This window comes from Trichosurus vulpecula, chromosome 2, assembly GCF_011100635.1.
Source record: "Trichosurus vulpecula isolate mTriVul1 chromosome 2, mTriVul1.pri, whole genome shotgun sequence".
Classification (NCBI taxonomy): Eukaryota; Metazoa; Chordata; class Mammalia; order Diprotodontia; family Phalangeridae; genus Trichosurus; species Trichosurus vulpecula.
In genome coordinates, this window is record NC_050574.1 from 441,826,704 (window position 1) to 441,841,744 (window position 15,041).

The following is a 15,041-nucleotide window of genomic DNA, read 5'->3' on the forward strand; positions in this document are numbered from 1 at the left end:
ATAATAATAGCTCCCATTTACAGAATGCTTTAAGAGCTTTGCAAATATTATCTCAAATATTATCTCACAACAACCCTGAGAGATTCATGTCATTGCTACACATGAGGAAACTGAGGCAGAAAGAAGTTAAGTGATTTGCCCAGGATCACACAGCTGGTAAGCCTCTGAAGCTGGATTTGAACTCAGGTCTTCCTGAGTCCATGGTCGGCATTCTGTACACTATGCCACATAGCCGCCTCTTAAAATATGGAATATATTGAAAAACAAACAAACACATAATGAATAAATATAGAGTGATTGAGTGGGTACCAAAAGATGGGAGACTCAGGAAGGACTTCTTGTGGGAGGTGACACTTGGTCTGAGCCTCGAAGTGAGCCAAGGGATCCAGAAGATGGAGATGAGGAGGAAAATCATCTGAGAGACACTAGAGACAGACTGTGCAGAGGAACAGATGGGAGATGGCATGTCCCATATTTTTGTTGTTGTCTAGTCTTGTGTGATTCTTTGTGGCCTCATTTGGGATTTTCTTGGCAAAGATATGGGAGTGGTTTGCCATTTCCTACTTCAGCTCATTTACAGATGTGGAAACTGAAGCAAACAGGGTTAAGTGACCTGCCCAGGGTCACACAGCTAGTAAGTGTGAAAGGCCAGATTTGAACTCAGGAAGATGAGTGTTTCTGACTACAAGCCTTTGTTCTCTGTGCACTATGGCACCACCGAGCTGTCCTAGGCCAGATTCTATTCTACTCTACTCTTAGATCTGGGTAGTAAGGAAATCTAGCTGGTTGCAATTGTTACTCCTGGAGCCAGGCTAGTAATTCAGTGGTAGAGCCAATGTGCTGTGCCTTGAATGCATCAGTTGTATCCCTAAATTCCTGAGTAGAGAACTCCTCTTTGAGATCTGGCAATGGGCTATAGCTAGTTACAATATACGTCTAGTCTAGGAAATACTCCTGATGGCTCAGAAAGTACATTTCCCTCGGAGTCACACAATGTCCAGATTGTAGGAAGCAAGCCAATGGACCCAACTGGAAAACGAGCAGAGCAGATAAATAATTAAACTGAATAATTCAAAATACCTCTGCACCTAAAGTCACAAGAGTTACAGGTCTGCATGTTAGTATATGTATTTCAGTCATCGCAATTGGAGGGACTCTGGAAGAGTGGAGTCTGGAATACAAAAATGTCAAATGTCTCCTCCCCTGAGCAAGGAAATGATGTAAATTATTGAAATTTAACAGACTCAGAGGATTGAGTAAGGAGATAAAGGAGTTCTTGGGAATGGCTTGGTTCAAAAGGAAATCTGTAGGAGTAAAAAGAAAGCTGAGCTTAGGTCAAATTCAGAAGTTCACAAGTGCAGAAAGCAGGAAGTCATGAATTGAGTCAGAGCAATTAAGGGTTTAATTCTGTGTGGATGTGGGGCAAGGAGATGGATCGCATGGAACATGATCAGGAAAACACTGCAAGGGGTCTCCATCAAGGACTAATAATCTCTTGCTCAAGGAATCATTCCATGAAGTTATCCTTGGATGATGGCATTCTTTTATTGTAACCACACCCATCTTCAGCTGCGTCTGTGCATCTTGTGGGTAAGGATACTTGGATACAGGGTTAACTTAAGGCAAAGTTGTTTAGTAAATTATATGCAATTTATTCCATCTTCCTTGATTCTCTTTACTCTATATAGATTTGCTTGATACCACCGCTTTCATGTTTTAAAGGACATTTCATTTGTTTTATTTTTTTAATGTGATAATTTTCTTTTTTTTTTTTTTAGTTTTCAACATTCACTTTTATAAAATTTTTAGCTCCATTTTTTTTCTCCCTCCCTCCCTCTCCTCTCCCCTCCCTAAGACAGCAAGCAATTTGCTATAGGCTACATATATAATGCAATGCAATCACATTAAAAATATTTCCACATTAGTCATGTTGTAAAAGAAGAATCAGAACGAAAGGGAAAGACCACAAGAAAGAAAGAAAAGAGAAAATGCTTTGATCTGCATTCAGACTCCTTAGTTCTTTCTCTGGGGGTGGATAGCATTTTCTATCATGAGTCTTTTGGAATTGTCTTAGATTATTGTATTGCTGAGAAGAGCCAAGTCTATCTAAGTTGATCACCATACAATGCTGCTGTTACTGCGTACAATGCTCTCCTGATTCTGTTCACTCCACTCAGCATCAGTTCATGTAATTCTTAAAGGATATTTACCTAGATGTGAAGTAAGTCAACATGAGGTCACTAGGAGCAAGACATGTGAGACTAATCTTATTTATCAAATAATATAACACATGTAAAGCATTTTGCAAACCTTAAAGCACTTCATAAATGCTAGCTATTATATTATATTATATTACGTTATGTTATGTTATGTTATATTACATTACATTATATTAATTAATTAATTTATTATATATTTGTTGTATCGTATCATATTATATTCTATTAATTATATCATATCATATATTATATTGTTATCATCATCATTTTAATTTTTATGAGGTTACTGGACTAGAATGTTATATTGTAGACTGATCATTTATAGTTCTCAGAAAGTAATTTCAGTAAAATTTAAATCAATTTAACAAACACTTACTCGGTACCTACTATTTAAGGCATTGTGCTAGGTTCTGGCACTACAAAGACTAAAAGAGATCATTCTTTCTGTCAAGGAGTTTGAATTCTACGGGGTGAAACATATTTAGATGTTAGGTGATTTGGGGAGGCTTAGAGCATTAACAACTAGAGGGAATTATTCAGGAGGTGACAGCAGAACTGAACCTTGAAGGAAGATAAATATTCTGAGAGGTGGAGCTGAAGATGGAGGGGATTCCAGGCATGGAAGAATACCTCTGTGAAAGAGACGAAAAATAGAAACCACAAGTTCAGAGAACAACTAGGAGGGCAACTTGGCTGGAATGTAAAGTGTGTGAAGGGAACTCATGTAACGTAAGACTGGAAAAGTTAGTAGAAGCAAGATTATGAACCACCTTAGATAAAGCAGTGGATAGAGCACTAGGCTTGGAGTCAGGAAGACCTGAGTTCAGATATGGCTGGAAATACTAGCTGTGTGATAACCTCTGTTTTTACCTCAGTTTCCACATCTGTAAAATGGGGATAGTAATAATACCTACCTCCCAGGGTTATTGTGTAGATCCAATGAGATGTTAATTATAAAGTACTTAGCATAGTACCTAGCACATAGTAAGCACTATGTACATGTTAGTTGTTACTACTACTATTATTAACCTCTTACACCCTCAATGTGGATAATAATAGCACCTTGCCTCTCCAGGTTGTTGTGAGGATTGAGTGAGATAATATTTGTGAAAGTACTTAGCACAATGCTTGGCACATAGTAGTAGGTGCTTACTAAATGCATATTTGGTCTCCCACCATCTCCTTAAATGCCAAATTAAAACATATGTATTAGCAATAGGAAGCTACTGGAGGCTGTTCTGCAATGTAGTGGCATGGTCAGACCTGTGCAGATCCACATATTAGGTTGGTTTTGGGACAACAGACATACTGCCCATCTCTGGTCTCCAACTTAAAATACTTCCAGCTTAGAAGAGCCTGTCAGAGTTTGAGTAGCTGCCACAAGCAAGGTCACCTCCATGTCATAATGAAGCTTCAGAAAAGGACTTTGGTAGAGAAAGGCAGTTTTAGATTACATTAACCAAAGCAGGGTTCAGAGTCAGGCAGGTAAAAGTTCATCCATGTGCTCCCACAGTCATAGACAACTATGTCCAGTTGTAGGTGCCTCATTTTTAGAGGGATATTGACAAAAGTGCTGTGGAAGAGTGAAAGGATCTAGAAACTTGCCCTATGAAGTTTAAGGAATTAGGCATGTTTAGCCTGGAGAAGAGAAGGCTCAGGGAATAGATGATAGCTGTTTTTTATATTTTTGAAGGACTCTTATGGGGAAATGGGACTAGACATGTTCTGTGTAGTTCCAGAAGACAGACCTATCAGTAGTATGTGGTGTTACAGAGAAGTAAAGCTCCGCTCAATATAAGAAAGGACTTCTTGAAAATTAAAAATGTTCTATTGTGAGAAGGAAAGGTGTTTTCATGAGACACCCAATGAATTCATCACTAGAGGTTTGCAAACAAAGACTGGAAACCACTGGAAAGAGTTGCTGGGGAAAAGACCTGGGTAGAAGTTGGGCTTAGATGACCTCTAAGTTCTAAAAGTCTTAGCTCTAGAATTCTATAATTCAGTAATCTGTGCTATGTTTGTTGTTACTAATATGATGCTATAAAAGAGAGACAGAGGTTCTATCACTTTTCACAAATATACTAGAGACTAATAAATACCCTTTTAGAAGTCTTGAATAACATGTCAAAATAAAGAAATTATAACAAAAGTTCTGAAATATTTTGTTTAATTAGGTAGAAGAATGGGGACCGTTTGATTTAATATATGGTTCTACTCCTCCAATTGGTCAAATCTCTGAACATCCACCTGGTAAGAGACACTTAGAGACATTAAATGACTATCTCCTGAAATTCTCTTCATATTTCAACCATCTATGTTAGAAGATTGCCACATGTGGTGGTAGAGGCCTATTATCCCATCTGAGGCTGGTAGATCTCTTGAGTTTGGAAGCTTTGAGTTCCAGTGGCTCAGCCCGCAGAGTGTTCCCATTAAGTTCTGCATTAATATAGTGAGCACCCAGGATGGGAGACCAGGTTGCCTGAGAAGGAGTCAACTAACTCAGTTTGGAAACAGAGCAAGCCAAAGCTCCCCTGAGGAAGATCAGAATTGGATCTGCCTGTTGAGTATCCGCTATACTTCTGGCTTGGGTGAGATAGAGAAACCCAGTCCTAACAAAAAATTTTTAGAAGGAAGAAAGAAAAGTAAATAAATGAATAGATCTAAAATTTGTATTATTCTTAACTTTTTTTTGACAACTTCTTGTTGCTGTTGTTCTTAAGATCAAGTAGACAGTTGAATATGAGGTCTAGGAACTGTCAGGAGCTTCATAAGAAAAACTAAGAAAGCCAGGCAATGCTGAAAACAATAGACATTTTTATAAGCTAAAGAGGCCCACATGGGAAGGTCCCATGGCTAAACTGGGGACAATGAAAGAAAAACAGGAAAAATCATCAAAAGAAGTGGAAAGAGTACTGAGGCAGCCCCAGTAGGTGCTGAACTGATATGTCCTGATGCAACCCCATCCCCCACACATTGAGACTAAAACATCTAAAGTAGAAGGGGAAGAGAAAGGGTTAACTAGGACCATGTTCAAGGATCCTCAGCCATGATGGTCTTCAGACCACAAAAGGGGAGGGAGGGAGAAGACAATTGTCTTGGATTTCGTTCTATGCTTCTGGGTAGTTTGCTGGACTTGGGGGTGTAGAAGGAGAGATAAATGTGCCCACCCCAGGATTAAAGATGTTCAAATTTTTATAAGCTAGGGACGGACTTGAGTAGGTCTGATTGCTGTCCCACCCCTGATATCATATGTAGAGAGCCATGTTTTAGCTAGGAAATTGGGTGTTTCCAGATTGGAATAGAAAATTCTAGATGTGAGGGTTTTCAGAGAAGGGGTAGGGGAGAAATGAAGGTTACAAAGTAGAAGGAGCTATCCCATCCCCATGGTGGAGATGGCTAAAGAATATACAGCCTGTTGGAGAAAAAGACTAGGCCAGGATAAGGAGAGGTTTTGTCCCTACTATAATAAGAATATTTAAATAACTTCATAACCAGTATTAAGCTATGTTTTCCCCTTTCTCAGAAAGATACAAATAACTAAGAGTAGAAAATTGTCCTCCCATTCCCGTCCCAGATTTTCTGTCTCAACATGCCTTAAGTGTGATGAGTGGAGAATCACCAGAACAGGATTTCTTGTACTTGATTTTTAAAAACATTTGATAACTATATTTTGATGTAATTGGTTTCCATTATATTTCCTTTGTCTTCCTAGGTAGTTTATTCTATGCATTTAAAACATTATTCTGAGAAGGGGTCCATAGCCTTCACCAGACTGCCAAAGGAATCCATGATGCAAAAAAAGGTTAAAAATCTCTAATGTAGTGAAAACTGATCTCCTTGACAATCAACATTTTTATGTTTCTCGTATTATTCTTCATGTGGTAGAGGGAACTCTCAGGAGGGGAGGGAGCAGGTACCATGGTGGCAGGCAACCAATGCCCAAACTCTGATGACCGATCCCATCCAAACAGCAACCTCCCCTCAGCCTCTCTCCTCCTCAGCTAAAAGTATTTTCTTCATCAAATTTCTTACAGCCCTTTCTCTGAATCTCTCCTTTTCCCTTACTGTAATACCATATTGTGTCATATTGATTTGTGTTGATGAACTACCCCACCTCAATGCGCTCCAGAAAAGGTGGGGAGGAACACTGGTATTTTTCACTTTGTATCTTCAGAAGCCCAATATATTGTCTTGCCTAGGGTAGGCATTTCACAAAAGTTTGTTAAATTGAGTTGAATTTTCACACAGCAAGGCTGGCCCTCAGAAGTGTGGCAGCAACGCTGTACCCAAGCAGTTAGGGACGGACAGACTCCTCACTTTCCAGAAACCCTCAGAGAACATTCCATTGTCGTTTAGAAGTGTCTATTTGCTTCCTTCCAGGGCAAAGAATCAGGCATGTTATGGTAGAGAAAAAGCTTAAATTCTTCCTTTCTCCTCCTCTCTCCCATTTTATTCTTCAGAGAGAGCCCTGCACCGTAATAAAATGGTCGCCAAATCACAAAACAGTCCTGTCAGGGGAGACTCACAGAATAAAAGCCTGCTGTTTTCAGGAACTAATCTGGCTTTGCTCCCTATGGAAGGAGAGTAGTTATGTGTTACCATCATTCCCTTAGTGTTTCAGTTGTACAAATCCATGAGGAAAATAACTCATGTCACTTTCTTCATTTGGTTGAGACAGAGGTGATGAACAGCAGATGCAGAATTCTGCACACTGTCAAAAATGGTCAGTGTTTTGATTTGTTTTCATTATGTGGTTTTTTCTGTTACAAAGGACAGTTCTATGCAAGATGTATTAGGAAATTAAAATGATATAAAATCAGAATGCACTAATAAATAAAATGTTTTTAAAATAATTGACAATAGAAATAAAGTCAGCAAAAACCAAGTGGGCCCTATTTTCTCTGATACTTCCCTTGAACAGATTTTACCCATTCTTTTTATCATGGAAAGACTAGACATGAGGAAAGAAATAAAACAAGAAACTAAAATATGACTAAATGCAAACAAGATGATAAATCTGTATCCAATGTCAAATAATTCTCTTTTCCATTCTTCTCTGGCATGCCTACCCACATATTTAATTCAGAGTTTATTTTCAGGGTCCATGTTGCCACTTTCTAGAGGAAGACATTTTAGGATTATATCCTTTGTTTCTTTTCGGAATAATAATTCCCTTTATTTTCTGCTACTTCTAGTATGGTACTTCCTTCAGTATTACCGAATCTTAGAGTATGGGAAGCCTAAGATGGACAGTGAAAAGCCATTTTTCTGGATGTTTGTGGACAATTTGGTCCTGACCGAAGATGACAGAGAAATTGCTTCTCGATTCCTTGAGGTATAAAGATGTTTGTGTTTCAAGGTCAGCTCACCATAACAAACAGAATCTTTTTCCAAAGTCTCCCCAAATCTTTTCCTCATTCAGTAACACAAAGTTTGCCTTGTGTTCTAGGAAGCATGTACCCTCGGGCGCTGACATTGGTCAGACCTAATGGTTTAAGTTAGATACCACAAGCTAAAGGCTAAAGCCTTGTTATCTTTGACCTGCAAATGCTGCAGAAATATAATCCCTGTTTCTAGTTGTGGGGTACTGCCCTAGGGGACCATCAGTTAAGTTTCTTAATTTTTCAATCTTGTCCTAATCATTGGTGTTGGCCAATAAGGAAGAGTTGGGAATCGTAACTATATATGGATGTGGAATATTCTCAAAAATTACTTCTGTAATAATAATATTATTTTGCTTTTGAAAATTACTTCTGTAATAATAATATTATTTTGCTTTTGAAAATTACTTCTGTAATTTTGCTTTTGAAGAGACAAATATCATGTTGTTTCTTCTCCTCCTTTCTCTTGTTCTTCTTCCTCTTCCTTCTTTTCCTCCTCCTCCTCTCTTTCTTTACCTTTCTCCTTCTCATCCTCCTTTGTTTGTCAACACACTTTTCCTCACCAAGTACCTAACATCAATGATTATGGCAGTTATTTTTTCTTTAACTTTGATTCATACTAAGTCATGGATGGGTCTTCTTTCCTGGCTTATGATTCTTATCTCTGTCAGCCTCATCTTTCTTTGATATTAGTTCAAACTATGATGATGATTCTTTCAGTCTCAGTGATTTTTCAGTTCAGTTTATGAGTCATAATCATGGATGAAACTTTTTACTCATTCCTTCTTAATACTCTTCCTTCCTCTCTCAGGAGCCTTCCTCTGTTAAGGTTTAATTTCTTTTTAAACTATTTCTCTTCCTGATTATAATTTTACTAAGAGATTAAAAATTCAAATGGATCAAAAGGATGTTGTTCCTAGCTACAAATACCCTATAGGAGATAAGGAATTTTTGCTCTAATTTGTATCCTGATAAAAGGAAAACTTTTTTCAACTCTTTTTTATTATGATCAGAAAAATATAACGTAAACTATTTTAGTTTTAGATATTGAAATGCAGAACAAGGTTTATAGAACACTGAGAATATTCTGTGTGAAGAATTTATGGAAGAATATGGGTAAGAGTGGAGAGGCAGCTGGGTGGCTCAGTGAGTAGAGTGCCGGCCCCGGAGTCAGGAGGACCTGAGTTCAAATCTCGCCTCAGACACTTTACACACTTACTAGCTGTGTGACTTTGGGCAAGTCACTTAACCCCAATTGCCCTGCAAAAAAAAAAAAAAACAAAAACAAATAGTGGCACAGAATGAGTAGTCAGCACTAGTGAAGGTAATATCCACATAGAGAAGAACATGATGTATCATTGTTCCTAATTCTTGCTCCAGCATTTGTTCTTTTTTAAAATATGTATATAATACCACCAAGACTTATAATAATTATGATGTTTTTTACTGTATAAAACTCATTTAAAGTTATAAGAAGCTGACATGATGCCATCCATAAACCTGGAATCCCATTTTCATGTGATTTTATTCAAGTCATATATACTTAGAGGAACACTGTGGTTCCTATTAGGGAGCACAGTTCCCAATACTGAAGACAAAAGAGGTGGCAGCTCACTAAGGTGCTTACACAAAGGATTGCATCCACATTAGAATAATTTCAAATGAAACTCAAAGGAAGTAAATGTGGCTCCTCTTCTCATGGAGTTATCTGCATAAGGAAAGTTTCAAATGTAAACAAATGTTTTGTTAATCTATCAGTTTTATTCAGTGTAGACAACCTGGTAAACACATTTTTAATATCACAGATGATTCTGCGGTCAGCTACTCTCTGTACTCATTAGGATTATACTATGGGGTGGAGTGGGGTGTCGGGGTAGAGATTGCTACTTAGCATCCATTACATACTCATACAAAGTGACATTTTCCATTTGTTAAGACTGATCCAGTGACCATATATGAGGTGTGTGATGAGATGGTCAAGAATGCAGTCCTTGTATGGAGCAACATACCATCCATGAAAAGGTGATGTAAAATATGTAACTTTAAATTTCTTTTCAAAGTTTTTTTGAGAAATGAACAATGAAATCACAGTTGATGTTCAGTCAAATAACTGAAAATCCATTTTACCAGGAAAGGTTTTGAACATATAGGACACAATGATACTGTAGAGACAGTAAAGAGTACAGAGGTAGTTAGGAGATTCTTTCTGATATCTAACACCATGGATTTCGCCCCAGGGCCATTGGCCTGGCTTAATGTCCCCTCTTTTTGAAGTCCCTCTTCTCAGTATTATCCAGAAGTGACCGTGCTATTTTCCACCATGGCAAAAAGGTAGTATCAGAAGATCATAGCCTACATAGTTTCAGTGTCCATTTCCTTGAAACTCTGAAACCAAAGAAACTTCAGTGAGGCCTCTTGTTTAGAAAACAGTTGTGGCAACCCTTGTTCATATAAGCACCACAAATGGTCTTTGAAGTGGGGTGGAACAATGTAGCACACTGCTTCAGGACTCTTTTTTTTTTTCTTTTAGAGGTCATTAAATTAATTGCTTCTTCTGAGGCTTCCATTAGAGGCAGCATGTCATGGTGAATACAATGTTGGGCTTGGAGTTAGGAATACATGGCTTTAAACCCTGCCCTTAAACTTACTAATTGTGTGACCCTTAACCTTACTAAGCCTCAGTGTCCCTACTTGTAAAATGGGGATAATAGCAGCACCTATTGCAGAGGATTCTTGTGAGGGTCAAATAAAAAGTATGTATTGAGCACTTTGCTCAACTTAAAGCACAATACAAATGTTGATGATGATGATGATGATTGTGGTGGTAGCAATGACCATGATGATAATGATAGTCATGGTGTTGATGATGATGATGATGATGGTGGTGGTGGTGGTGGTGATGATGATGATGGTGGTGGTGGTGGTGGTGATGATGATGATGGTGGTGGTGGTGATGGTGTCACTGATAGTGATGATCACCATCATGTTGGTGAAGAAGATGGTGATGATGATGATGATGACGATTGTGGTGGTAATGATGATCATGATGATAATGATAATCATGGTGGTGGTGATGATGATGATGGTAGTGGTGGTGGTGGTGGTGATGATGATAAGTGATAATCACCATCATGTTGGTGAAGATGATGATGGTTATTCTATCCTAATGGCCCTCATGGTAAGAAGGTAACCCTAAGTTCTTCCAGGTTTGTGCGGACTAGAAAAGTTTCAAAGACTGTATATCTTCAAGGTGACAAAACACAGAAACTCTCAGTCTGTCCAGTAAGTGAGAGAGGTGTTGTGATTTGCCTTGGCAAAGGAAATATGTAACCTGACAAAATAATGGATCCTTAATGTATTTGGAGAATTTTTCTAAACAAATGAAAACTGCCCACCAAAACATACCTATGATCTCTTTATCTTCTCTCTTAATCCACTCTTTTTCTTGATGAAAGATTGGATTTAATTTGGGTTGGATTTTGTGGGGAGGGAGACAATTATAGGCAGAGTGGATAAGATGAAGAAGACAGCGATCCGAACTCTTCCCCCAGGCACTATGATGTACCAACATATTCCATATAATCCTGGTTATTGGTTGTAAAGTATTCTAGGTTGGACTACACAAGAATCTCACACCTCTGTATTGGAGCTAGAGAGTCAGTGTCCTTTAGTATTATTGTGTTTGGAGTTTGGGAGATGGGGGTGCGAAAGAATAATTTTAAGCAAAATATTTTAATTGGGTTTATAACCAGGATTACTAGCCCAGGGCATGAAAAGTTATTATTTCCTAGAGGGCAAAAAGGTCAGTGGGAAATTCTCCTCTTTTGAAAGATATTTTTTCTTTAATGCTCAGAGCTTTTTTTGATAGTCGATGAAGACAAAACAAATCCATTAAAATCAGAAAACCATTTCCATTTCTGATAAGCAGTCACCACATGTGAAATCTTTTAAAAGTAGCAAAAGACCAGAGAGGACATTAGCAGCCAGTTCCAAATTGAACATGCCAAAGTGGTTATTATTAAGATGTTCAAGGACACTATCCCCTCAATGGGACTTTGCACTAATCCTTCACAAGCTCCAGTATAATATTCGTGTCCTTGACCACATGTCACCAAGTACAGAAATTGCTTATTTAAACCAAATGGTATGAACTAAAAGACAGAAGTATGTACTAAATGAAAATATAGTACTAGGAAGATTATACCCAATTGTATGGTTCTTTAAAGTAACTGACCCCCAATATACTCAAACATCCTCCCCAAATACTTTTATGTATTCTATCGAATACTATTAACTTTATTCACCTGTCCTAATGTAAAGTATCTTAAAGGTTGGAACTATTTTTAAGTTGATGAGTATGTAGGAGAGGAGTTCTGAACCAGTAATTTTATTGTTATAAAAAAAAAGTCCCAGTAAGGAAATCCCCTCTTCCACTGTAGATCAGGACCTACTGTACAACTTAGCATGTTAATAGAGTTGCCTGGGCTTCTGAGCAGTTAAAGGTCTTTCCCAGGGTTATATGGCAAGTATTTGTCAGAAAAGGGTGGGTCTTGCTCCCACGTCTTCCCAGTTGGAAAGCCAGTTCTCTATTACTAATATTTACTCTTATGGACCCTAAAACAGGGAAAAAAATAGATGGTTATGTAGGTGAAAGGGTAGGATATTTGTGAAACATACACTTATACTAAACTCTGGAGACTGTAGTTACACAGGTATGGAATTGTATACCAAGAAATGTCCTGCCGAAAATTCATTATATCTAATGCTTCCCCAATAAATGTGTGTTCAGTCATAGCCTAGCAAAGAATTCAGTTCTTGTGTGATGCATGAATTCCACAGAATGCTAGCTCTAGACTAGACCACTAAACAGAAGAGGAAACTGTGTCTGAGTGAGGTGAAACAGCACATTGAAATCTGCATAAACAGTTAGATGTCACTAAGCCCCTGGACTTCTGACTATAGTTTCAATGTTCTTTCTATTGCACCAATTTCATATCAAAGCTATTCACTTCACTTGTACTGGGTGAGGATTACCTATGATCTCTTATTTGCCCTAGTTTTTCCCCCCTCTTACTGTTTCGATTTTTGTCTTTTAATTGAGTAAGAGAGTATCCCATGACCGATTTCAGGAATTTTCTTGTGAAAATGAGGGTAAAAACTGCTTGCAAGGTCCGGGGGCCTGATTCAGTCAGTCAATCCACAAAGCATTTAATTAAATGCTTACTGTGTGTAAGCAATGTGCTAAGTGCTGTGAATACAAAGGATAAAAACACAGTCCCTGTTCTCAAGGAGATCACATTCTAATGTGGGAGAGAACATTCCAACAATGATACTGGTTGGTTGGTTGGTTGGTTGGTTGGTTTTTGTCTTTTGTTCTTGAAGAGGACCAAAATGGCATCACTATGAGGGGGTCAAGGTACAGTGTGACTGACTGTGACTGATCAGACCAGTAAGAGCTCAGCAGGCTCAAATAGTCCACATGAACATTTGGAGTGGAGATGTCTCTAAATTTGTGCATCTCATGTTTCTTTTGAGCTATTGCAATCCTGTTTTGCTCATAGAGCACAGTGCCTTCTTCGATGTGGGCACGCCATGCCGAGTGATCCTGCGCCAGCGTCTCCCACGTCACACAATCAATTCCAAAGTTCCTCAGAGAGACCTTGAGATTGCCCTTGTATCGCTTCTTCTGAGTGCTGTGGATGCAAAGAGGGCCCAAAACACAGTCCCTGTTCTCAAGGAGCTTCCATTCTAATGTGGGAAAGAACATTCCAACAGCGATACAGAGAGTGGAGAGAAGGTAACCTCAGATGGAAGGCAAGCAGGCCAGTTCCACATGAGGTGAAATCCAAGACTTTCTTACAGCATCACGTGTTTCAAGATAATTTGTGACTGTATAATATAGAAAACATTTGCTTATTTCCACTATTCAGTTTTTAAAGTTACTGCAGAAAATGACAACCTATAATTAAATACTGCATCTTAATGTCTTTTGAACTCTTTGGGACATTTTCACCACCACCATCCCCACCTAATTTTCATTCCCATCTCTTCTTCATCCTCCCCACCCCAATCCTTAGTTCCTTCCTGCTTGGGGGTAGGGGTGGGAGTGGTGTTTGTTTTAAGGCACTATAATCTTTCCGCTGTTTTTTTTATTTTGTAGCAATAATTCAGCTTTGGCTTCAGACTGGGATTTATCTCTGCTAGCACAGAATATACAGAGCTTCAGTGATTTTTCTCTGTGGCCAGCCAGGCTTGTGAATAAATGCTTTATCCCTCTGAGAGAATATTTTAAATGTTTTTCAGAAGACCACACTTCTTAATTTCAAGTGAGTCATTTACCATGAACAAAAAGACTATTACTTAAAACATGTTTCCTAACATTCTGCTCTTTTACATATGTTTTATGGTTATTTTCTCATATAATTTTTATCATTTGCTTAGTTATTGTTATATATTGTCATGTATGTTTGCTGCTTTGTTTTACTTATGAAAAGGCCCCAAGTTGCTTGTCTGCACTACTTAACTTAATGTTAAAAAACCTAAAAGTATGACTTTTCCGTTCTCTTTTTAAAAAAATTTGTTATATGGGGTGTATGTTGAAAACATCCTGAAACCATTCTGTGTGCTATAACTTAAACATCTTAACAGATTTATTAAAAGATATTTATTTCATCAGTTTTCATGTTGTTTATTTATAAGTGCAGTACAGCTAATATCATTATGTAAAAGCATGCTATTCACATCAGCAAAAGTCAGGAAAAGAAATGGTGAAGTACTGTAGAAACAATGGGGGGGGGTCTGAATATAAAAAACCTGGATTCATACTCAGTGCCTGTGACTTATCACCTGTTTGATACTGAGCAATTAATCACTTCATCTCTCTGGGCATTCATTTCTTCATCTATAAAATGAGGAAATTAGACAAAGGTGACCTCAAAGGTTACTTCTAGTTCTAAGTCTGCGATCACAAATTGTGACGCTAAATAGGACTGTGCTTTGGCACTGGAGTTCCGTGTCTACTGGAGAATATGAAGTCCCCAACACTTATCTACATGGGCTCCTGGGAGCCCCAGGGCTGTGATTATACCATGAAAAAGAAGTATATATATATATTTACACACACATATATATATATATATACACACACATATACATCTATATATACATATGTGTATATGGGTGTGTGTATATATATTATTTTTATATGCGTATATATAGATACATATATGTGTGTGTGTGTGTGTGTGTGTATGACTATACCACTATACCATGACCATGGGGGTGGAGGAGACATGTAGGAGGAGAGGGGGAGCCGAAATCTCACTAAAGGCAAGCAGCGTCAGACCGACCATTATCTCCCCCATTATATTGTGAGCTCCTTGAGGGCAGGGGATGTTTTTTGCCTCTTTTGTAATCCTCAGCTCTTAGCACAGTGCCTGGA

At 38.2% G+C, this 15,041-nt stretch overlaps 1 protein-coding gene across 1 annotated transcript in view; it reads left to right on the plus strand.

Moving 5' to 3' along the window:
• Positions 1–13,920, plus strand: part of DNMT3L (DNA methyltransferase 3 like) — a 43,265-nt gene extending 29,345 nt beyond the window's left edge. The window contains exons 10-13 of the mRNA XM_036744202.1: positions 4,394–4,469; positions 7,415–7,554; positions 9,537–9,622; positions 13,761–13,920. Coding sequence (XP_036600097.1) covers positions 4,394–4,469; positions 7,415–7,554; positions 9,537–9,622; positions 13,761–13,920 — 462 coding nt within the window. The remainder of the gene's footprint in view (positions 1–4,393; positions 4,470–7,414; positions 7,555–9,536; positions 9,623–13,760) is intronic.
• Positions 13,921–15,041: the final 1,121 nt, after the last annotated feature.